General features: G+C 37.8%; 1 protein-coding gene across 4 annotated transcripts; it reads right to left on the bottom strand.

Moving 5' to 3' along the window:
• Positions 1 to 9: 9 nt before the first annotated feature.
• On the bottom strand, positions 10 to 24623 carry entpd3 (ectonucleoside triphosphate diphosphohydrolase 3). Of its 4 annotated transcripts, XM_057834410.1 has the most exons (11): positions 24486 to 24623; positions 24023 to 24083; positions 18902 to 19039; positions 14651 to 14768; positions 12546 to 12705; positions 9704 to 9863; positions 6414 to 6641; positions 5816 to 6079; positions 5606 to 5734; positions 2827 to 2964; positions 10 to 754 (listed from the first exon to the last, which is right to left on the bottom strand). In XM_057834410.1, the coding sequence occupies exons 3-11, from the start codon at positions 19034 to 19036 to the stop codon at positions 566 to 568; spliced, it is 1521 nt and encodes a 506-aa protein (XP_057690393.1). In that variant the 5' UTR covers positions 19037 to 19039; positions 24023 to 24083; positions 24486 to 24623; the 3' UTR covers positions 10 to 565. The 4 variants fall into 4 exon arrangements, with proteins under 4 accessions (XP_057690393.1, XP_057690394.1, XP_057690395.1 ...); XM_057834411.1 differs by lacking the exon at positions 24023 to 24083 and having other exon boundaries at positions 24486 to 24575; XM_057834412.1 differs by lacking the exons at positions 24023 to 24083; positions 24486 to 24623 and adding an exon at positions 21890 to 21898.
• Positions 24624 to 25370: the final 747 nt, after the last annotated feature.

Below are 25370 nucleotides of genomic sequence, written 5' to 3'. Positions count from 1 at the left end.
TTGCCCCACTGTATTTTCCTGGCTTATACACGAAAGCAGCAGAGACAGTGACTTGATTTTTCATGATTTGGAAGCCGCATTACCTATTCTTTGTGATTTTTTTTTTTTTTTAATCCGTCCAATTTGTAATGGTTGCTATCTTACTACTTTCTATCTAATGTTCATTTTGTATCGAACTGTAACTCAAAATTCTCAAAAAATTGCCAAAAAAATGTTCTCAATACGTATCGTCCCTACTTCATGCCAAAGATTCACAAACCTAACAACTTGAATAATAATCCGGAATGATCACTTTTTTTTTAAATATAACTTTTGTTGTTTTCCATTTATTCATTAAGCTTTCATTCTTTTATCAAATATTCTTCTTTTATAATATTTCCATTTTACTCTCCTCATTTCAACTAGTCTGACTCTATTCTCACAATAGTGTTTTCTTTTTAGCCTGGCCCTTAACATTCTTTGGTAAACAATAAAGTGGCTCTCAAACATTTTAATTGCATTGTTTGGGATGACAAAAAAGTCTTACTGACAAACATTAACAACAATTTAACAGAAGTGAACTTCCCTAATAGCATGTACGAATAAGAATGATAAAAATCAAGATGACCGTAATAATGGTCAGAGCTGAAAATAAAAATATAAGACCGGCAAAGACAGGATTAGTGAATGGGAGAACTTCATTCACCTCAGACGGAATCATATTGGAGCTACTCAGCATGTAGCCTAAACTCCAACCTACACTGGTGCTCTTGACCTGAAAAGAAGATAGAAAAAACATATGTAATATTAATATGATGAATGACCACATTTAAAAAACAAATTCTAAGAAAGCTGAAATTGTTTTTTTTTTTTGTTTTTTTGTTTTTTTTTTTGGGGGGGGGGGGGGGTTGTTCATTTTTACTCACCATACATTCTTATAATTAATTACATTATTAAGACATATAGCCTTAATTGTTTGATGATAACACTTTGATTTAAATGTACTCGATATTCTATTAAGCAGCATTAAGTGCATGATCACATTTTTAGTAAACGTCCACTCAGCAGAACATACCAGTTACCAGCACGCTGTCTGAGTCTGTCAGACAGTAAATGTCGTCTCTTGAGATGACTTCATATTTTGCTCAGAATAAAGTCTTAAGGGTTTTACTTCCCTGAGAATGCGTCTGGGACCAAGAGTCAAGGTACAATAAATCGTTAAGCTCCGCAAACTAACAGGTCAGCAGTTCACGATGCCTACGGACGAGACACGGTAAAACAGAAACTTGGATGATAACGACATCTCCACGAGACCAGCAGAAGACATCAACTCAAAATAGAATGCTAATTTTTCCACGCTTCAGGAGTATATTAGGATGCACACTGGCTGAGGGACTTTACTGATACTTCCGCTATTGTGGGCACTCTCGGGGTAAGGGAACTATCAGCCAGAAAGCCATTTACAATATCTCTAGAATCATTACACTCGGATCAAATTACTGCATCAGGTCTGTGTGTCTAATATTTAATCTATTATTAATTAGTAAATTCTCTCAATAATTAAGGAACATGCCGAAAAGATAATTAACATACTTTCCCTTGACCTCTACTGGGGTCTTGTTGGCCTTAGACGACATAATTTCTAACAATTTACAGTGTTTATATATATTTTTTATTCCATACGAATTTAGTAGTAGATATATTTGCAGAAACTGAAACTTGCCTGCCAATCAAAAAAAAAAAGTGTTCCCCTAGGTGCAGACGAAACCAAAGGGTCGAGATATGTTAAGAAAAAAATCTGGTTATTCCATCATTTAGAAGAAAATTTGGGTGAGATTTTATTTATTTATCTATTTATTTATTTATTTATTTATTTATTCATTCATTTATTTATGTATGTGGGGTCACACACAATCATTCCCAAAACCAACACTTGTCGAAGGGTGCACATAAGACAATCAACCATTTCCCAAGGAAATGTTTTAATCTTCAACTATCCTGCATGTGTGTTTTTGTATTATGTGAGGAAAGTTGAATACCAGAAAGAAACTGCTGTTACCACAGAGAGAACATGCAAACACCATGCAAGAGGACTGCCGTCCATATTGGAACCCACGACCTCTTAAAAGTAATACAGTCATGCTAACCAGTCACTCGCTATGCCTCGAGTCGAGGCCCTCGACTATTGAATGGTGACACTGTTAATAATTTAACGGCACTTTGCCTGTATTGTAAACTCACAAAGCCGATGAAAAAGCTTCAGTGTTCCAGTTCAAAGATGAGTCAGAAAACCCAAAACCTTATGAAGATTCCCTTGAAAGAATCCAAGTGTGCCTGTTTGTAACAGTTGCCACCAAAAAGCCTCCTAGACACCCAAAGGCGATGAACAGTACACACAGCACACAGAGCCTCTTTTCACTTGGCTTGTCATTTGGGAACTCTGCCAGCTGTTGAGGAACATCCCTTGTGTGTGAGCTGAAATGCTACATAAAAAGTGCCAGCAACTCTGTTGTCTCATATGTCACACATGAGGAATCCCCTTCATTTGAGCGTGCCTCATTGTGAAAAATTGTGTTCCACATCCTCGGGGCATCCTGAAGCGAAACATTGCCTGCCTTTCATTTTTTCCCTAATCCTGATGATTAGCATGTCATCTTTTAGAAGGGTGGCCCCATTAATGATGTGTCTGGAACAGCTAACGGCGAGTGATAACAGCTCAAGCACATTATCACTCATCTACTTGTCTATGATCTCTTTGCACATACTTTTGCCGCATGTTTGAGCACACACACTGTAAACAACGCTCATAATGTACTGGTTGGGATCTTTGCCATCCATTCAACTCACCTCTTTCTGAAAGTGAATGTCTTTCCACGTGGTTGCGTCAAATTTGTAACCGTCATTCAGCAAACTGAAGATGTAATGAGTTGCAAAGCAATAGGTGCGAAGATACCTGTCCGAGACCCATTCCTTTTGCGTTCTCAGCTAAAAATGAAAACAAAGGAATTTAAATGGGCTATGGGGTTTTAAAGTTTGGCATATGTACAGTGGGGCAAATAAGTATTTAGTCAACCACTAATTGTGCAAGTTCTCCCACTTGAAAATATTAGAGAGGTCTGTAATTGTCAACATGGGTAAACCTCAACTATGAGAGACAAAATGTGAAAAAAAAAAAAACAGAAAATCACATTGTTTGATTTTTAAAGGATTTATTTGCAAATCATGATGGAAAATAAATATTTGGTCAATACCAAAAGTTCATCTCAGTACTTTGTTATGTACCCTTTGTTGGCAATAACGGAGGCCAAACGTTTTCTGTAACTCTTCAAAAGCTTTTCACACACTGTTGCTGGTATTTTGGCCCATTCCTCCATGCAGATCTCCTCTAGAGCAGTGATGTTTTGGGGCTGTCGTTGGGCAACGCGGACTTTCAACTCCCTCCACAGATTTTCTATTGGGTTGAGATCTGGAGACTGGGTAGGCCACTCCAGGACTTTGAAATGCTTCTTACGAAGCTATTCGTTTGTTGCCCTGGCTGTGTGTTTGGGATCAGTGTCATGCTGAAAGACCCAGCGACATCTCATCTTCAATGACCTTGCTGATGGAAGGAGATTTTCACTCAAAATCTCTCGATACATGGCCCCATTCATTCTTTCCTTTACACAGATCAGTCGTCCTGGTCCCTTTGCAGAAAAACAGCCCCAAACCATGAAGTTTCCACCCCATGCTTCAGAGTGGGTATGTTGTTCTTCGGCTGCAATTAGGTATTCTTTCTCCTCCAAACACGAGAACCTGTGTTTCTACCAAAAAGTTCTATTTCGGTTTCATCTGACTATAACACATTCTCCAAGTCCTCTTCTGGATCTCCAAATGCTGTCTAGCAAACCGCAGACGGGCCTGGACGTGTACTTTCTTCAGCAGGGGGACACGTCTGGCAGTGCAGGATTTGAGTCCCTGGCGGCGCATTGTGTTACTGACAGTAGCCTTTGTTACTGTGGTCCCAGCTCTCTGTAGGTCATTCACTAGGTACCCCCGTGTAGTTCTGGGATTTTTTGCTCACCGTTCTTGTCATCATTTTGATGCCACTGGGTGAGATCTTGCGTGGAGCCCCAGATCCAGGGAGATTATTAGTGGTCTTGTATGTGTTCCATTTTCTAATAATTGCTCCCACAGTTGATTTCTTTACACCAAGCGTTTTACCTATTGCAGATTCAGTCTACCCAGCCTGGTGCAGGTCTACAGTTTTGTGTCTGGTGTCCTTCGACAGCTCTTTGGTCCTGGCCATAGTGGAGTTTGGAGTGTGACTGACTGAGGTGGTGGACAGGTGTCTTTTATACTGACAATGAGTTAAAACAGGTGCCATTAATACAGGTAATGAGTAGAGCCTCGTTAGACCTCGTTAGACCTTGTAGAAGAAGTTAGACCTCTTTGACAGCCAGAAATCTTGCTTGTTTTTATTTTCTACTCTAATTTGGAAATAAATTCTTTAAAAATCAAACAATTTGATTTTCTGTTTTTTTTTTTTTTTTCACATTCCGTCCCTCATGGTTGATGTTTACCCATGTTGACAATTACAGGCCTCGCTAATCTTTTCAAGTAGCAGAACTTGCACAATTGTCATATGTCCATATGTCACTAAAACATAGAAAAGTACTGCCAAAACGTATATACTTGTATTTTCTGGCAATACAGTCTGTTTTATTTGTTATTATTATTTATTATTGTTGTTTTAAAAGTTCTCTTGGTATATTCAAAATATTGAATGAGCTTGACAAATTTTCATTCTTTAAATGACACTTGATGAATTACTTTTTATTTTTTCATAACTCAGCTACGCAGTGCATCAAGAATCTGGATTGAAATAATTTTCGTACATAACTCAGAAAGCAGCAAACTGGGGCTGCAGCTATCGATTATTTTAGTAGTCGATTAATCGATGAACTAGTTAGTTCAAATAAACGAGTAATAGGATAAGGAACATAGAAAATTAAAATACCTAAGGTGGGCCTCAAACGGTATAAAAAAATAAATGAATGAGGATCTATGTACAACAAAAGAACAATTGGCTAACTTAAAAAGCAAAAGCTAGCTTAAATGCTATAAAATGCCGAGTTTTTTTTTTTTACAATGCTCTTAACAAATGGTTCAAACACATATTCCCATAAAAAATAGCTAGATACCAATAAACAAAATTACAAATGCATATAAAACATTAGCGCAAACAAAAACTAAGCTTAAATGTTAGTCTTAACAAGGAGCAGCTGGATTCAGCCATGTGAAATAAGTTATGTCATATTCACTGTCACCACTAGAGGGCAATGTATCCGACCAAATCAATACAACTAAATACAAACACTTCTAAGACAAACCATTACAACGCCACTTTAGTTAAACGAATATTTGAAGAAGCAAAATTTAAATCGAATCTTTTTTCTAATCAAATTACTCGAGTTAATCAATTAATCGTTGCAGCACTACTGCAAACATACAGTAGACCTTTTTATAAAAGTAGTGTGTAGCTTCGGTTTGATTGAAGTAATTTTTTTTTTTTTTTTTTTTTTTTAATATAATTGCCCTTGTACTGTAGTTTGTGGTATGGTAGAGGTTAACATTTTGAAGATCTTACCTCACTCCAAGGTGTGTTACATAATTGCTTCATTGAGGTTTTAAATTCGTCATATTCGGCTGGTCTGATCGTGTCGGTTGATTCGTTCATCAACAAAGCTCTAACAACGTAGAAATAGCCTGCGTATGCCTTGAAGACCCAGAAGAAATACACAACTAAGTTATTTTACATGTTATCTTTGTATGTGTGTTTGTGTGCAATGCATATTACCATAAATGCCCCAGTGACTGGCGGTTGCTCGACCCCATCAAATGAACAGTGAGCTGAGGAACAACTGGTGAAATCAAACATGGATTTTACTATTCTCCTACATTCTTCTGAGTTGCCAGACCCTGTAATCATGTATTTTTGATCTGGTCTGTAATTCTTTGGTTTCTTAGTACACTCTGTGTCATAAATATCCGAGGCTGGAATGGTTTCGTTTACTCCATTAGGGTAGCAGGGATTGTCAACATTTGCAGGGTCCGATGATTCCTGCAAAATTGATGTAATGACGGCAATGTCAGAGAAAGGTAGAATGGGGAGAAAAATACAGTAACAATAAAAAAGCGACTGGTAGCAAGAACTAATGCATTTCTCCCAGACTGATGAATCACATTAACTCATAGCATAGCATGATCATCAATATTTTTAATGACCTAATACTCTATACGCTCAAGTGATTGCCTCCTGTTGTTGGCAGCACAAGAGAAGATACTTATCTCCACCAATCAATTCTTTACAGACTAAAGTTTGGTCTGCTAAAGCATACACACATCTTTTATCTGGAGATTGCACACAGACTTGCACTTTGCCCAACTTGGTCTACCTGGATAACTTTGTCCAAAAGCCTCTTGCCAGCTTCATTCTTGCCATAACAGAGGAAACTGTGTGTATAAACATTGTAAGGGTAGCCGTAGAGCTTGACATGTAAGTAGTCATCCCCAGTGAGGTCTTCGTTAACCGCAAAGGCGATTTGTGTCGATGCACCACCAAGATCCATGGAGCCCACTGTCTTGGATGACTGTGGACGGATATAGGTGTTCCAAAGGGTTTTCTGCAAAAACAAAATAAAGCATGTCAATATGAAAATAAGGCACTGTTAAGGAATTTGAATGACTGTTTCACACTAGAATTCTGAAAGTAGCCTGATTCAGGAAGGTTTCACCCAACCCCCTCCTCAGCTAATGGCTGAATTTGCAAGTCAGGCCTTCCTGAGTCTGACTCAGGAAGGGCCAAACCTGCCTGAACTGTTTCGCCAGGCTTGAGTCAGGCTACCTTCTCTTGACTTGCAAATTCAGCCATTAGCTGAAAAGGGGGTTGGGCGAAACCTTCCAGAGTCAGGCTACTTTCAGACACTAAACTGCTAAAGTTCTGAGGATATTTTAATAATAGTATTTTAATAATTCTAATTCATTCGGATGTATTTGTTTGAATACCCTCTACATGTTAAAAAAAAACATTTTTGAAAAGATAAATTAACAATTTGCTGTGGATATACATTGATATACATAGATATTTAGAAATACTACAGCTAAGCACACCAAGCAACCGTGGTAAAAAGAAAAGCACCTCGGATGAAATTGCTGGAAAAAAAATATGCAAGATTGGTGAATACCACTCTTGGTTCAGAAACAAACTATCTTTCAGGTTTCATACAATGGTGTAAATATTACGTTTAATTTGAAACCAAATTAAATTAAACTGAACTAGTGCTCCACATCTATGTGCATGTGTTGTGGACCCTTCTGTTAGTTATAAGTGTTTGTTTTGTCTGCTTTGCTTGAATTAAATGAAACAAGCTTGATACATCCAAATAATATTCTAACAGCTGATGACCAGTATTATCTACTCTCAATGTGTTTTCTTCAGTCAGAAAAGTAATAGTTAAAAAAGATTAATCACGATAAAAAGTGCACTAATTAGGGGTGTAATTAATTAAAAAAAAAAAAAAAAAAAAGGACACCACTAATTGTAATGTTAGTTCATTGTTCATTGTGTTTCTTCATGTGTAATGTTTGTTTTGTTTTTCAGTTTTGCTAAACGCACAAGTGCTCTTAGTGCACTTTTTAATGTCGCTTTTGGTTACGTAACAACTGGCCGAACGGACTTATGACGTACGTGAGTGTGAAAGGGTGTCCCACTTCATAGGGCTGACGTTTCAAGCCCTACCCCTTATTGCTCCATTTGAAGGGCCACAGGGTACAGATAGAAAAATAGAAATGGGATGCGGCTGGCGGTGCATCAATAATGGCCCCATTTACAAAACAAAGGCTAGGCTAGGCTTGGGGTTGATCCCAATCTTACCCTTGGTAAGATTAGGGAGCACCAAAACCCCTGGTACTTCTAGTCAGGTGATTACTGGGCAGCAGGGGAAGATAGAGTAACTAAAAATTTTACTCAAGTAAAAGTAAAAGTTGTCATCCAAAAAATTGTACTCAAGTACAAGTAAAAAAGTATTTGGCAAAAAGAATGCTCAAGTAATGGGTAACATTGTGAGTAAGTGCTTACGATGTTTTTTTTAATTTAAAAAAATTTTTTTTTAAATAATGATATTTTTTTCTCAGCACAAAGTTATCTATCTGAACTGTTGTTATTATACTGTACTATAACTTATTACATAACCACATTAAGCCAAAGAAATACAGCAATAAATTATGGAATTTCAGTGAGAGAAAAAAAATCTGCAGAAAGTAAGCATCATTTGTCCAAAGACCATGAGTGCCCTCTAGTGGAGAAAATAGTTCCTAGTTTGAATAGTTGAATAGTGAATAGTTCCATCACAGTTCCTATTATGAAATTAAAAGGATCATATTTCCAGTTTTCCGTGGTTAAGCGGTGCCAAATAAAAACCGGGAGAGAGGTTAAAATCCGTACTTTTGAGTCATGTTGACGGCAGCGCTCTATGTCAAGTACCTTTTTTTTTTTTTTTTTACAGTGCTTTAAAGACGATGTACAGACATTGAACAGGCTGGTATGATCATAGAACACACAAGTGGCAACGACAACGGCAAGCTTGAGTTGGTTGGTATAATGGAGTCATGTGATTATTGTTGCGATGTCTCACTGGTGAAACTGGTAGAGCTACCATTGGCATCACTGGTAAAAGAAAAAAAAATCTAATATTTAAAATAAAGAGGAAACATGTAATGACTAGTGTAGCCCAAAATAGCGGAGTAAGAGTAGCATTTCTTCTTCACAAATCTACTCAAGTAAAAGTAAAAAATACAGCATGTTTAAACTACTCTTAGAAGTACATTTCTCAAAATGTTACTCATGTAAATATAACGAAGTACTACGCACATCTGATGGGCACTTGCCAAAAATGCATACAGTGCCAGCTGAAAGAAGATCGGGTTATGTGAACCACAACATTATCACTGTTCCTGACCAAAATGCAACAAAAAGATTTCTAATATGGAATTGCACAGGAACACATAACTTGACGTGCAATAATACTACAAGTATATGAATTATAACAGGTCTTACACTGCAAACATAAATAGTACATTTCTTGACCATCCACATGCATGGTAAACGTAGAAAAACTTTGTTCGTATTACTATTCTTTGTGAAGAATGAATTAACTGGTGGGTGATTCATTGTAACTGAAAGTTGAATGTTCATTGATGCCTCAAACATTATAATTTTTCCTTTATCCAGAAGGCTAATTCACCGCCCATTACTATCTGACCAATTAGGAATTGAATGAACACAAGGTCCTCAAAACAACAAAGCTGGTCTAAGATGTTTAATGGATTATTAGTCCACATACTTTACTAAATATCCTTTCAAGGCTAATCTTTTATCCAAATGTGCTGATCATCACTGTATTTTATAGTGAGAAATGCTGCAGAACCTCTTTGGGTAAAGTAGAAATAATTATGAACCTATTTGGATCCAAATACTAAGTGTGAGCCAATGATGAGTCATTGATGATTAACTACAAAGGAACTTGGTTTAATAACATGTAGGAACATATTTATTGATAGGTGTGTACAAATGGAATTGCCGCAAATGTTTTACGTATTAACATTGTCATGTTTACGTGCTTACAAGACTGACACCTTTAGTGAGACATGCTTTGGAGTTGTTGTCATGCGTGTTGATTGGTTTTACCTCGATAAAGTTGTCCATCAAATAGTTGACAGTAATCCACCCATACAGTCCTTCCTCCTGACCAGTAATTATGGATGCATTTTGAAAGTCAAAGGGCAGAGATTGCAGATATTCCTTCAGACTATCCAAGACTTCATTTGCCCTCTGCATATCCTTCTCTCTTACAACAAAGTAGAAAAAGTTTATCAAATGATGGCTAATGTAACATAAAATACATCCAAATATTCACCAATCCTCAAAGGTACCTGGTAATGTAACATAGGGAATGGAGTTGTATTTGAATCAGGTCCAGGAACATTGCTTTTATGAGCTATTTAAATGGTGCACTAAGTTTGTTACCTCTTAGGAAGAGGATCCCATTTGGAAATGTTGCTCAGACTTCCAAACAACAACTGTCTTCCAGAATTTTTACTACATTTTAGGGCTGAACGATATTGGAAAAAACTGACATTGCGACTTTTTGGGGGTTTGAGATAAATTGCGATATACAATATATTGCATTATTAAAACTAGAAGAATTTTCACCAGATGTCTTGAATTGTTTGGGAAGACTTTGGTGGATCACTATGACCCCATTGTATTCATTAGAGATGTCCCGATTCGATCACATGATCGTAAATCGGGCCAATCGCACCATTTCTCAGATGATCGGAAACGGGTTAAAAGTATCGGCTTTTTAATTTTAAAAAAATATACAGCATTTATGTTTTTCTGCTTCTTGCTCGTACAGTTTCTCACCCTCCCTCCTGCTAAGCAGTGCGACCAAACTTTTTTTCTTGGTCACCAGTGCAGTTGGCGTTTGGTACTTATAGTTAACTATGATTGACAGGGTTGTTGCTTTGATCTTCCCAGAGACGCCTTGGTAGCTCTATGATCAAAGGCATAAATGTGTTAATCTTCGTTAAACTTGGTACACAGTCTGAAATGTACTGTGGCAAATCATTCATTAGATACAGTTGTGGTCAAAAGTTTACATACACTTGGGAAGAACATAATGTCATGGCTCTCTTGAGTTTCCAGTTATTTCTACAACTCTGATTTTTCGCCGATAGAGTGATTGGAACAGATACTTCTTTGTCACAAAAAACATTCATGAAGTTTGGTTCTTTTATGACTTTATTATGGGTTAACAGAAAAAGTGATCAAATCTGCTGGGTCAAAAATATACATACATGGATCTGAAAAAGCGAATCATTGACTTGAACAAGTCAGGAAAGTCACTTGGAGCCATTTCAAAGCAGCTGCAGGTCCCAAGAGCAACAGTGCAAACAATTGTTTGTAAGTATAAAGTGCATGGCACTGTTTTGTCACTGCCACGATCAGGAAGAAAACGCAAGCTATCACCTGCTGCTGAGAGAAAATTGGTCAGGAGGGTGAAGATTCAACCGAGAATCACCAAAAAGCAGATCTGCCAAGAATTAGAAGCTGCTGGAACACAGGTGTCAGTGTCCACAGTCAAGCAGGTTTTGCATCTCCATGGACTGAGAGGCTGCCTTGCAAGAAGGAAGTCCTTGCTCCAAAAGCGGCACCTTAAGGCTCGACTGAAGTTTGCTGCTGATCACATGGACAAAGATAAGACCTTCTGGAGGAAAGTTCTGTGGTCAGACGAAACAAAAATCGAGCTGTTTGGCCACAATGCCCAGCAATATGTTTGGAGGAGAAACGGTGAGGCCTTTAACCCCAAGTACACCATGCATACCATCAAGCACGGTGGTGGTAGTATTATGTTGTGGGGCTGTTTTGCTGCCAATGGAACTGGTGCTTTACAGAGAGTAAATGGGATAATGAAGAAGGAGGATTACCTTTAAATTCTTCAAGATAACCTAACGTCATCAGCCCGAAGATTGGGTCTTGGGGGCAGTTGGGTGTTCCAACAGGACAATGACCCCAAACCCACATCAAAAGTGGTAATGGAATGGCTAAATCAGGCTAGAATTAGGGTTTTTGAATGGCCTTCCCAAAGTCCTGACTTAAACCCCATTGAGAACTTGTGGACAATGCTGAAGAAACAAGTCCATGTCAGAAAGCCATCAAATTTAACTGAAATGCACCAATTCTGTCAAGAGGAGTGGTCAAAGATTCAACCAGAAGCTTGCCAGAAGCTTGTGGATGGCTACCAAAAGCGCCTAATTGAAGTGCAAATGGCCAAGGGACATGTTACCAAATATTAGCGCTGCTGTATGTATATTTTTGACCCAGCTCTTTTCACTTTTTTCTGTTCACCCATAATAAAGTCATAAAAGAACCAAAATTCATGAATGTTTTTTGTGACAAAGAAGTATCTGTTCCAATCACTCTATCAGAGAAAAATCAGAGTTGTAGAAATAACTGGAAACTCAAGAGAGCCATGACATTATGTTCTTCACAAGTGTATGTAAACTTTTGACCACAACTGTAAGTGAGAGGCTGTTCTCACCAGCGTGAGTGTCAAATTAAAAAAACAAACAAAAAATATATGATCAGGAAATCCCTAGTATTCATAAAATACCAGGCTAGGCGGGGTTATCTGAGAATGATGAAGATTGTGTCTATAAAAGGACTCCAGGAAACCATGTCGCTGCACAATTGCTGCTTTTATGCAGAAAAACAAAAGTTAAAAAATAAATAAAGAAAAACAAAAGTTAAAAAATAAATAAATAAAACACAATCGCACATCCTACGATGGGACTATTGCACATGCGCACATTGCGATGGCGGTGTTCAAATGATATATTGTGCAGGCCTACTGCATTTAACTGCATGTTGTATGCATAATGAGAGAGCTGCTACCGTCTAATACAGTGTATGATTTTGCTAAGAGAATGCAGAACACGTGCTGTAGGTTGCTCCCTCGCTTACTTACTGTAATAGTCTCATTCCAGCTGTAGCTCCCAAGAAGAGAGGGGTGGTTTTGTGCTTTTTAGCAGGGATGGCTTCAGAGACAGTTTTCATACAATCTCTGAAACCCTTCCATGTTTGTGCGTCTTTCTTTGGGTCATTTTTTAATTCAGAGATTGCAACACCTACAAGTACAAGGTTAGGCATACATTCCAGAGTTCTTATAAGAATGATCTGAAAATATAATTTATTTATTTTCTTATAAACAGGGGTGCACATAAGTGGTCCGCATGCGCGCATGCGTACTGGACGTAGACAAATGCGCTGGCCCTCAACGGCTTCCATACGCTTTTGCGTACCGATGGCTGACCACTGTATTTGCGGCGGACACGAGAAAATAACTTCTCAAAATTTTGAAGAGGCAGGCCTCACTGAGTAATTACTTTAGTGATGGGACGAAATGAGCCGAGGTTCCGAAGCTTGTGTCGAGTAATGGGAGGGGGGTTTCCACGAAGCTTGTAGCGAGGCGCGCTTCATTTCGGCAAAACCCGGAAATGATGACGTGGGAAGCCTCGCCGGCGGCCGGCGGCCGGCTGAATCTCGTGAGTGCTTCGGAAGTGATCCAACGTTTGGCGCACATTGCAAAAACAGGACTACAGTATAAATTGGTTGCAAAACGCAATGGTGATCGCCTGTTATCTCACATTTTGTGGATTTCGGGCTCCTGTACTTGTTACATCTGTGCGCAGCAGTGCAACCAGTGCAATCTTTTTTCGAGCCTTGTCCTTTGCTTGCGATGGAACCTGCGCGAAAAGAGCGATCCTCCCCCGTATGGGAACATTTTGATTTGATTGCTTTCAATAAGGTACGGGAGAAAAACTACTTTAATATAAATGTGAGTGTGTGTGTGTACCTATCTGAACCAAACATCAACAGAATGAACAATTCATTAGTGTACTGGGAGGCACAAAAGAATACCTACCCAAATTTATATAAACTGGTACTCACATTTCTCTGCACCCCAGCTTCATCTGTGCCTTGTGAAATAATATTTTCTAAAGCTGGTGAAATATTTTCAAAAAAAAAAAAGAAACTGTTTAAAGCCAGCCACTGTGGGAAAGCTATTATTTCTAAATAAAAATGAATAACAAATTACCCTTAGCACTTGTTGTATTTTGTTCACATACTAAATTACTAACACAAGCACATTCATATCTTTGTCTTAAGCAAATAGCCATTGAATTCTTAACAATGTTGACCTCTTGGGCTTCTAGACCACTTGATGGCGCCATAGGGTAAATGAAGCACCATGAAGCTTTGCTACATGTGCAAACCAATTGGCTGCAAAGCTTCATTGCTTCATGAGGCTTCATTTGGCCATCACTAAATTACTTCCGTGTTCCCCCACCCCCGTCAAAAGACAGACAGACGACAGAGATGTGACCGGAGCTACCGAAAAAAAGGACTTTTGCTGAAAAGTGGCTACAGGAGGTACCATGGCTAGAAGCAAATGATGCTCGCACGGAAATGAGGTACAAAATGTGCCGTGAGAATCCCAATGTCGCCGATAAGAGCAGCGCATTTTATGTAGGGTCAAAGAATTTCAGCCATCCAAACTTTGAAAAGCAAGAAAAAAAACAGAGAGCATGTGGCAATTAAGCAAACTATCGATGTCAAACAGGACCCCACTCGCCCTATGGAGAAGTGGCGAAATAAAGGTAATGAACAGCGACATGCACTGACAAACGTGTTTTTGCTCGCATTTTACAAAGCTAAACATGCACGTTCAATGAGGTATTATGAGGAGGATATCCCACTTTTAAAAAGGCTTGGAGTTAATGTGGGAGCCGCATAATGCCCTTTATTTTGAATTGGTGCTTCTTATTTCTTTACATTTCACTTCAAAGTAATGGCAATTTTGTTGTGACAGTTGATGTTAATCAAGCATTAATTGTTAATATAATTAATTAAAGTTAATTGGCTCTAAGTAAAGCTTGTCATAAATTTATCGCATCAGGCGGGTCGGCTCACAAGCTCAATGAGGACCAAGTCACATCTCCAGGTCCTCCTCTGAGAACCTGGGCAAAAAAATTATGTGCACCCCTGCTTATAAAAGTGGGTGGGACTTACCAGAAACTTTACAGTTCAATTTCTCCGTCACCACTCCTGTTTCATTCTCCTTCTCCCCTGGCCACTCATACAAATAGATGTTAGACCGAGATGATCCCGAGTCAATCACGATGCCGTACTGCAGTCACAAGAATATGCGTTTCTTTTCTCAGTTTAGAGCACACATAACCATTCGCACAATTAAATAGCTGGGTGCTTGTGAAATTCTAATACAAATTTATTCTTTAGAGCAACTGACACTATCTAATTGACATCAAATAACTCATCCATATTGTCAAAATGGGCTTTGTACATACATCTTTATTGTCAAAATATAAATTGGAGAAGCAAAAAAACTTATGCCCAACTAACCCAAATGCTAGTTTGTATTTCAACGAGTATTTTTGGTTATGTACACAATCTCATTAATGCTTACAGTTTTATTTTATTTATTTTCTATTGTATTTTTTTTTAATTTATAAATTAACATTTTGGCTGCCACTGTCGGCAAATGATATCTAATCCATTTGGCCTGAGAGGGCGAATGATTGCTGTTAGTCCTCCCAGTCCAAATGGATTAGATGTCACTCAAGGTCAATGGCACTGAAACATGATCCATAGACTTCATAATGATATTGACGTGACACGGGGCGCGGGGCCGATTTATTGGGGCCTGCATTGTTGGCATGGCCGTCAAAGCTGACCGAATGGAATCACGGACAAACAGCTTTTTTCGTTGAAAATTCTTGTGAATAAATGTTGAAATCCCTGAATTCTTTACAGATATGGACGCAAAACAGTCTCGATTCTTGGTTAAAAGTAAAAAAAAAACAAAAAACGTGCAGTTAGCATTTATTTTACGTAAATATGTTGAAGTACGATGCTAGTCTGTCAGTCAATGTGGCGGCTGCCATATGTAAACAGAGCTTTTCCGGTGAAAATTCTTGTGAATAAATGCTGAAATCCCTGAATTCTTTATAGATATGAATGTAAAGCAGTCTCGATTCTTAGTTAAAAGCAGAAAAAACATGCAGTTAGCATTTATTTTAAGTAAATATGTTAAAGTACGATGCTAGTCTGTTAGACAATGTGGCGCCAGCCTTAAAACAAAGAGCTTTTTACATTGAAAGTTATTGTGAAAAACGAAAAATACAATAATTACCTTGAATCCCCGAACAAATCACTCATGAGACAATCCTTCCTGTTTGTATGCGGTACAGCTTGCGTACTTTTTCAACATAAATCCGGCGTTGGATCGCTGCATGTGTCGATGCGACCAACTGCGAATAACTGAAGCGGATTGTGGGATGGCCCCTACTTGAAGCCGTGACGGAGTGAAGGTTGAATCTGACCCGTCAATATCTTTATGAAGTCTATGCATGATCATTCGATGCCAGCCGTCCCAGTTAAATTGAGTTATTGTTTATAGCTGTCAATGGCAATGCGTGAGTTAAATTCCATTAAATCGCTCAGTGTTTCAGCCAGACATTCAAAGAAGCATATATGGCTTATTTTAGTTTGTAACATGAAATGTTTGCTTATTCCCGATGCATTAACAGTTTAAGATCTGTTATCTTTTTTAATTCTTTAAGCAGTGGTCACCTTGGAGTAATTTAGGGTTCCGGGTTATGCCCAAGAGCATTTCAAGAGTGGACAGCCAGGATTGGAGCCTGCTATACCAATTTCGGCACTGCTGCCCTCAATTTAGGTTTGAAAATTTAATTCACTTTACCCTGTAACCCTTAAGAGGATGAGCGACTCGGGAGATGAATTGAAGAATCATTCATTTTCAGTGTTGGGCACGTTACTTTAAAAAAGTAATTAGTTATAGTTACTCACTACTTCTTCCAAAAAGTAACTGAGTTAGTAACTGAATTACTCTATGGTAAAAGTAACTAGTTACCAGGGAAAGTAACTATTTCCGTTACTTTAAAAAGAAATTGTTGTATGTCAAAGAATTTGAAATTCTCTGAGCAGTATTCAGGTCAGTTGAATATAGAAGAACAGATAGGTAGTTGTGTTATAGAACCTCGTAATATTTATTACACCTCACCAGCAATAGATATATCCTACACTTGAAGTGCAACAAAAATAAACAGATTTGAATGTGATTTGAATTTGAAACAGATTTGAATTTGAACACAGATGTCGACAAAACCTTTGCCCCGGGACATAAATTACACATTACATGCATGTTCTTTCCTTTAATTTCGACCAACTTGAAATACTGTTTATATCTCCACCTCGTAAAGGACAAATTTTCCTCTGAATGCTCTGCCATCATATCCCTCTGCATCTGTTTTGCATGTGTGTGTTTGCCGCACGCGCTGTTCCGGTTTGTGTGTGAAAACACCGGCTCTGAAGTTTGTTTAAAAATGAATGAATAAATAAATAAATAAATAAATAAATAAATAAATAAATAAATAAAATTATTAAGAACAAATACACATATACAAACATATGCGAGACAATTCACATATAAACAACCGTCTCTGAAGTACGTGCGCTATTAGGCTCGGGTGGTTACGTCACAGAATGGGGGATCACGTGAGATTTGTCAACAACGCAGCCATATTGGAAGCAGGTCTGGCTCGCGGGACATTAAACTTTAACTTGCCAGTTCGACAAAGAGACAAACTCATTACTAAGGCAAAGAACAGATATGTGATCAAACTTAGGGATGGGAACGATGTTGACCCTTACGAGCAAGCCGAAGACAAATGGAGTAAAGATGTCGACGGGCTTCCACAATTACGCGAAATGGACATTCTGCTCAGGGGTCGCATTAACCGGAAATTTTCCGTCGTTGACCGGTTTTTTAAAACGGTGACGGAAAAAACTGAAGTCCGTCAGTCATTTTGACAGGTTGCAATTCACACCCCAGACCACAGGGTGGCGAGTTAGCATATTAATTATCTATTGTCTCTCTTAATGCATGACGTCGTTGGCTATTCTGTCAGAATATTGTAGCGTAACCGGGGTCTGGCGGCAGCACCGTGATTGACACATCAACGCGAGGTTCTTATTGGTGCACCCGGTGTGCCAGCGCGTCATCCAATTGATGGACAAGATTGCCGCCTGTGTATAGACCCCAATCACATGACGTCACAACTCCGCCCCCCTGACTGGAGCCGCCATATTGTGTGTCAGCCCGTCATGTTTATACATTACCGCTACGTACATGCTTCCTATTACGGCGTGTTTTACTGCTCGTCAATATTAATAATCAAAATGGTGAAGGCGTGTGTGGCGGTTGGTTGCTGTAACAGAGAAGATAGACGGAGAGACTTGAACTTCTACCGTATTCTGAGAGACGCGAAGATGAGAGCGAGATGGACTGCTGTAATTCGACAAGAAATCTGGGCACCAAACGATCACCGCAGACTATGTAGTAGTCTTTTTATATCTGGTAAGATGCATTTAATATATATTTAGAAGATTTTGGGCTGACAACTACAATTAAGATCATTGTGTGACGTTGGTGATTGGGGTCTATATCGTTGCCTCCTTTTCTTTGGGGGCGGAGTTGTTGGCGGTAAGCAGAGTAAAAAGGGAGAAAAATTCCACGACTTCCATGTCTAATTTTTCGCCGCCAAGCAAGCGTTACAATATTAATTAAAAATGAATGAAAACTAAATACTATTGAATATGTCATCATTATCATTTTAAAAATTTAAGTGACGGGTAAAAATAGACTATGACCGGATTTTTATGACCCTGTCAGTCAAAATGACAGACAACGAAAATGTCTAGCGCAACCTCTGATTCTGCTGTATTTATTGTTTGGTGTATGTTAGTAAACTCATCAGCGATTCCGAAATTACAAATCGCTACAAAGCTACGAACAGTTTTGCTGCGAATGGGTGCAGGATCTGCACATTATGACCGTATCAAACGGCAACTCCATCATTCTTGCAAAGGTAGGCTATGTATGTTTACTATTTTCATTGCCATGAACCTGAACGCACCCCAATTCTTGGATGACAAATAAACAGAGCAGAGTAGACTCGCGACGGCTGGTAGTTTCTTCAATTTATTCAAAGTAACGCACTGCTTTTGACCGTCAGTAATGGTGTTGTAACGGCGTAAAAAATAATTAGTTAGATTACCCCGTTATTGAAAAAATAACGCCGCAATGTAAAGCCGTTATTTATAACGGCGTTATTCCCAACACTGTTCATTTTAAGATTAAAGGTTCGACATGAAGTGAGCATGTGGCATGTGTGTTTGTGAATGATAATATACTGTAAGAGATAGTTTGTTTAAACCCACCTCTAAGGAATACTCTTTGGACCTCCAATGCCCCTGGATGACAGCGACAGCGATGAGCCCAGCAATACTACCCAATAGGATGAGTAGAACTGTGGCTATACGACACTTGTAGCCTACTTTCCGTGTTGAAGCCATTTCCTGTTGGCAAAAAATAAGATTGTGTGTGGTTCCAACTAAAAGCTTCCTAAGTAATGATGTTGTGGGCATACAAATGTTGTTGGAAAGATTATGATGAACATAATTAATGTTATTTACTCTGAAAGGGAAAATAATTACTACCTTGCCTAATGTCATTGATAACTGGAGACATTAATGTAATGTAATAATGAAAACCCAAGCCTTCAGTCGATCAGTTAATTTGGATGTGTAAAAACCTCAATGCTGCACCTTGAAAGATTAGCTCAAAAAGTCTGTTTTAATTACAGTTTTTCTCAATTGCTTTGGTGTGTTTCTAAGATCAGAATTGAAATTCTCAAAACTACTTGTTCAATCCTCACAACATGTCACACAAGTAGCAAAACAACATGAATTACCTGCATAAGCCAGTTTTCTGCGCAAAATACTTTGTCTATCGCTCCAAATTAAATTTCTGAGTCAATGAACATGTCAGTGCTTTCAGAATGATAAGTCCTTGTTTCATTGTGTACAGACAAGACAGTCAAATTGCTTAGTCATGCTCTCAATTGAACAGTTACTCTGGTGGAAGGCTCTGATGCCGAAGATTGTGTACGTAGGTTTTGATGAAAGTTGCAAGTTGCACCTTTGTGTGTGGGAAGTTGATTGCAAGTGACTGGACAAGATTCAGTTTACACTTTTGCTGTTTTTACAACCTCTACAGACTATATCATTGCAATACAGAAAACAAAAGACAGCACTGAGTATCACAAAGAAATACGCATGACATAAAAGAAAATTACACATGTGAACATAAGACAATCGGCACATCTAAACTTCAAATGTTGTCAGTATTATTCACCTATTCTTTCTGCACATCTTGACTTTCCTCTCTGTTTGGCCACAAATTAAATTTTCATCCACGTCACAACGGATGTCCTCTCTTGCTTTGCAGTGTGGAGAGAATCTTTTTGAATGCCTTACCCAGTCTCTGCAAGCATCTGCTGTGATGTCACTGCAAGTCTATATTCATGGCATCTGGGAGAGTCATCTGATTGTGAGGCTGGCGAACATACTCTTGCTATTTCAATGTGGAGAAAAATTATTTTATTGAAATGAGGAATGGGGAATATAGCGGTAGGAACTTCATTACCATTCTGTTGTGGGTTTCAAACCATTCCCTGATTATGTTGGTGTGGTGGAAACTCACATTGTCCAAAACTATTACAAATTTTGGCGGGGTACAATAAGTTACGTAAAATTAGTAATGAAAATGCTCAGAAATAAACACACATGTTGACATATTCTGACAACATGTTAATCCATTTTGCATGTAAAGGCTTATGCAATGAAGTAATGACTAGATATTGTGGGTGGTAAGACTATTCAATAGAGAGCCATGATCATCCATTTTGACCATCATGGCAGATGTAACTGATAATGTAGGAAACCGCAGAGAATTGTACAAAATCATTTGCATGGATGCACAAAAACATCTGCAACTTGCTCAAAGGAAAGAGAAACTGCTTTTTTGACGTTTACTAGTGATGCGATGTTGTGACGATTGAACAAGTAGTTTTGAGTCTGATCTGAGAAACGTACCAAAGCAATTGAGAAAAACTGTAACATTAAAACACTATCAACAAAAAAAGCAGGAGAGGTCCACATTCAACATTTTGTACCAGCACCTTTTGTAATACCGTATCGGCCTGAATATAAGACAATGTTTTTTGCATTGAAATAAGACTGAAAAAGTGGGAGTTGTCTTATATTCGTGGTCTAGACATTATACCCATTCACGACGCTAGATGGCACCAGATATCAATTAAGCGAATACTGAACTTGAGGAGTAATGTTCTGTCATGACAGATCTCAGCTCCTCTCAAGTTTAACCAGTTTGCATTATTTTATTGCAATGTTTTTCCTTATTCAGATTTGTTTCAAGACTACAGTTACAGTTAGACCTCATTTTGATGGTTAATGCAGTTATTGCAATTTTGTTGTTTTATCACAATAGATTGGTTTATTTACATTTCAAAAACCAGAAGCCATTCATTTACAAATGTGATTGCACTTCACTTTACATATTTAAACATTCAGATATTAAGATTTGAATGAGACAAAATAACATGCTTTTTCTCTCAAATATATTGTTATAATCATTTGTTTCAGATGTACTGTAATTATTTTCTGTATAAAAAATAATTTGGTGTTCAAAAAGTCTTTTTTCAAACTTGAGTCTTGAAAAAGAGGGGGTCGTCTTATAATCAGGGCCGTCTTATATTCGGGCCAATACGGTAATTTTATTTTTTCTACGTGCTGTGTTAAAACCATACAACATAATTAATTTGTAATAATTTTTATTTTTTATTATTCATCAACTTCCACATTTTTCAATTGTATTTTCCTGAAAACATGTCCATAACATGGCAATACTATCTGTTATGCATAATTTTGTATGTGGATTGCGCCACCAAAGTCATGATCTGAAGATGATAATAAGGAAGAATGAGTTTCAAACTTTATTCGGATCATTTTAATTTCCTAATTATTTTTATATTTCTTTTAAAGTGTTGTATTTTTCACCTGCATTAATAGTAGAGGTGTGCAAAATTTCCGATTCTTAGATTATTCGCGATTCGGCCGTGGAAGATTCGAGAACGATTCACAAACATCCAAATTCCGATTAATGAAATATGCCAAGTAAAGCGGAAGTACATAACACTCAGCGCGCCGCGCGGTCTTCGGGACGGAACGGAGCGAGAGTAGCTAAACATCATGCTTCCCATTACCCGGCCCCTCGGGTAATGCCAATGCTCAACTCACGGCTCTAGCTCAACTCATGCAACGAGATAAAAAAACACAACAACATACCTGACTGCTGCCGAAAAGCTGCAACAAAGTACATCCATATAATGTTACGGTGGATATCATTTATATAGGACTAGATGCATTATAGATTTGGTAGTGTTAGCAGCACATCTACAAAAAGCTAGATGCGGGCGTTATAAACGGCCGCCATCTTAAAGCAGTACACTTCCCTGCAAGGCTGTTGTAGCGAACCTTCCAAGCAAACCTAATTAACTTTTTATCTAAAATACTCCTAAATCGGTAAAATATTGACTTGAATCTATCTTTAAAATAGTTTCAAAACTTTCACATGTCGAAAGTTGACAAAAGGGAAATTATGGAATAACGGGAGCAATTTTAACAAATTTAACGGCTGATTCACAACATTAAATTAATTGAAAGTAGTTTAAAGCTGCTGATACAGAATGGGGACTGGAGTTTTTTATTTAATGTTATTTTTGTATATTTGTTTACTGCTATATGTTAACTTGATACTGAAATAGTAGTGTGGTTTAGCCTGAGAGTATTTTTGAACAATTTTGGAATTAATGTACAAAACATTAAAAAAAAGAGAGAGAGAGAAAAAAGGAGGGGGGTGCATCAATAATCGTTTTATAATCGAATCAGAGCCTCTGAATCGTAATCGTAATCGAATCGTTAGGTGCCCAAAGATTCCCAGCTGTAATTAATAGTGTAGTTTGTGAAGATCATTTAAATAATGATAAACGTCACTAATGTTATAACTCACTTATAGATAAATAATGTTAATTATATTTGAAATATATAAAGTAAAAAAACAACTGTGAAAGATTATTATAGTTTAAATGTTCGGACAAAATTGTCACCAAACCCAGTTTTTTTTCAGCAAGGTTTTGTTTAATTAAATTGCTCTGTAATTACATTAAAACATTGTGTTATTTGATATTGTCCTGTAATCGCTACTTAATCAGAGGTGATGTCATTTATTAAAAAAGTATTCTGAGATACACTTTGGAAATTATTTCCCATGCTAACATTACACCCGCCCATTTAGGTCTTCTTGGAGTTATGAGTGACAGACTCGAAAAGATCAAATTCTTCTCCCATCCTGTCAGTTCCTGTCCCTCGCACATATTATTTAAAAAGGATGAGAGAAGCTACTTTGATTGACGTCGCGTGGAGTCGTGTTCACGCCCACAACAGCGCAAACCACCCTCTTCAAATGCACGCGCGTGTAACTACCAACGTTTGGTCTAAAACCGCTTCTGAAGCACTTGGGAGATTCACACCAGGGATGACAGAAACTTAAATGTTTGATTTTGCCAATTTAATCAAACTTTCAATGGTGTTAAATTCATCGTGCTTGCATGTGCAACAATCAATGAAGGGTTTAACTTTATTACAGTTATCTATAATTCCAGCACAGTATTTGAAACTAGCCTTCACTTTCAGTTTACCTTCACTGAAATAAAAATAAGATGGTAATTTAGAACACAATTTAATGTTATTGCTGCACCATCGTAAATTCCAATGCAGATTGTACAAAACCAGGCTCAACATTACGCACACTGCCAATCTGGCAATTTGATGATATTCAGTACATTACAGCACATTACATTACAGTAAATTCATCTTTAATACTGAAAGTACAGTGTGGTTTTGCTTGGTTTGACATTAGTCAACCTTGGGTTTACATTGTTATATTGCACTGCATTGAGAGTTGTTTCTGATTGTCTTTCGTATAATATTTCTGTCCGTTATACTATACAACCATTATATACTTTTTATCCCTTGTCATGTTGTGGTTAAAAATATTTATGAAAGAATTCAAAACGTACATTACATTTGAATAAAACAATGTCTTTGTAATTTATGTTTTATAGTTGCTGTATTTTATGCAACTCAGGATTTTAGTTTGTGCAGGTAAAGTGTGTAAAACCAGTAAGTGTGGTTATGTTTAATAGGATTACACTGACACATGTTTTTCAGTAAGGGGGAAAAAGGTTCCTAAAAGCATGTAGTAACACGAGCTCATTGATCCACAGCTTTATTGGCCGTCAGTGTGTCAGTGTCGGTTCTGCATCTTTGACGTCTTTGTTTGGAGAACCAGACAATGTTTGAATAACAACACAGCCACTCGCTCATCACACTGGAGACAAGTTTAAATGTAAAATCTACCTTTTTGGAGTAGGTTGTTTGTAACCTCACATGTCCAGCAGCTGCTTTGTGTGTTTCCCCTCTATTTCCATGTGCAAGGTTAGATAAGAGGGAGATTTTAACATTTTACATGAATCAAATAATATGAATGAACTATGTCAAAAACAAAACAATGCTATGAACATTTTTAAGCAAAATTGGAAAGAAAAAAAAAAAGCCCAGGTCATAATTTAAAGTTTGCTCTTGGTGTTTGAACACAGGCAACTCCCACCGCATCTCTTTTGTAACAACCCAGAGGTGTTTCCAGACAAATATAACATACAGTATTTGCACATTCTTTTGCCTCTGCCTGTTGAAACTAGTACTCAAGCGCATGAAGTGTGCTGTATTACAACATTTGTTAAATTATCCTTTTTTTTTTTAAATCATGTCGTCTGGTGTGAAACATCTTTTTCAAAGAAAGGAGACCAGAGAGGTTTCTTACCTTGGGGAGTTGCTCAGGGGCGTACAAACGTGGACCTCAAGACGGAGATGAAGAGTACAGTAAGACAAAGTGATGATGCAGATGGCTCCGTTGTGAGTGGGAGAGGTCTGAAGATTTACTAGCCCACAAGGAGCAGGAGTGGTGTACCCCAACAACAGTGGAGGGGGAGGAAGGCGGAGGATGTTTTTCACCACTCCCACCACTAAAATTGCTCCACCACCCACAGCAATGAGAAGAAAATGACAGATTGTGTGTTTTTTGATGGGTCACAAAATTGGCAGATAGGTGTTGGTGCTTAAGGTCATTTGTGAAATGTATCAATACAAATTAAGTGCATGGTAGATACATAAAGAATTTGTTGTAAATATTTTGCAATAATTTTATCTTTAGTTGAACACAGTTGAAATAACTCTGGTGCTAAGAATGGCTGCATTTGCCCACTAATATAAGCGAGCAATATGCGAAAGTCCCTCGAAATAGAGCCCAACACTGACAATACCTAAGAAAACCGGCGCAAAAAGAAACAAACAAACAAAAAATTCAGTGCAGCTCTGTATACATTTTGGCTCTAAAAAATTAGACTGTCACACCACTGTTGATTAAACAAAAGTTTGCAATTTAATTTTCATTCATCCACGATGAGGACATTTGTTTGGAAATCCAAATAAATTGGAGGTTGACTGGCTTCCCAGAACAGATTGTGTTTGACCTCAGACATTCCACTGCACTATATTTATTTCATCATGTCTAAAAACAGCTGTTTCACAAGCCAATGCACCACTTGTTAATTAATTCCATGAAGGTATACCTTCAAACTAATCAGTCCTTCCTGCTCCAAATTTCCAAAGTAAGTGTTTTGAATTTAAAACATGATTCAAATTCAGT

Source organism: Corythoichthys intestinalis, chromosome 4 (genome assembly GCF_030265065.1).
Source record: "Corythoichthys intestinalis isolate RoL2023-P3 chromosome 4, ASM3026506v1, whole genome shotgun sequence".
NCBI classification, from domain to species: domain Eukaryota; kingdom Metazoa; phylum Chordata; class Actinopteri; order Syngnathiformes; family Syngnathidae; genus Corythoichthys; species Corythoichthys intestinalis.
The sequence above is the reverse complement of the archived record's forward strand: the minus strand, read 5'-3'. Positions and strand labels throughout refer to the sequence as shown.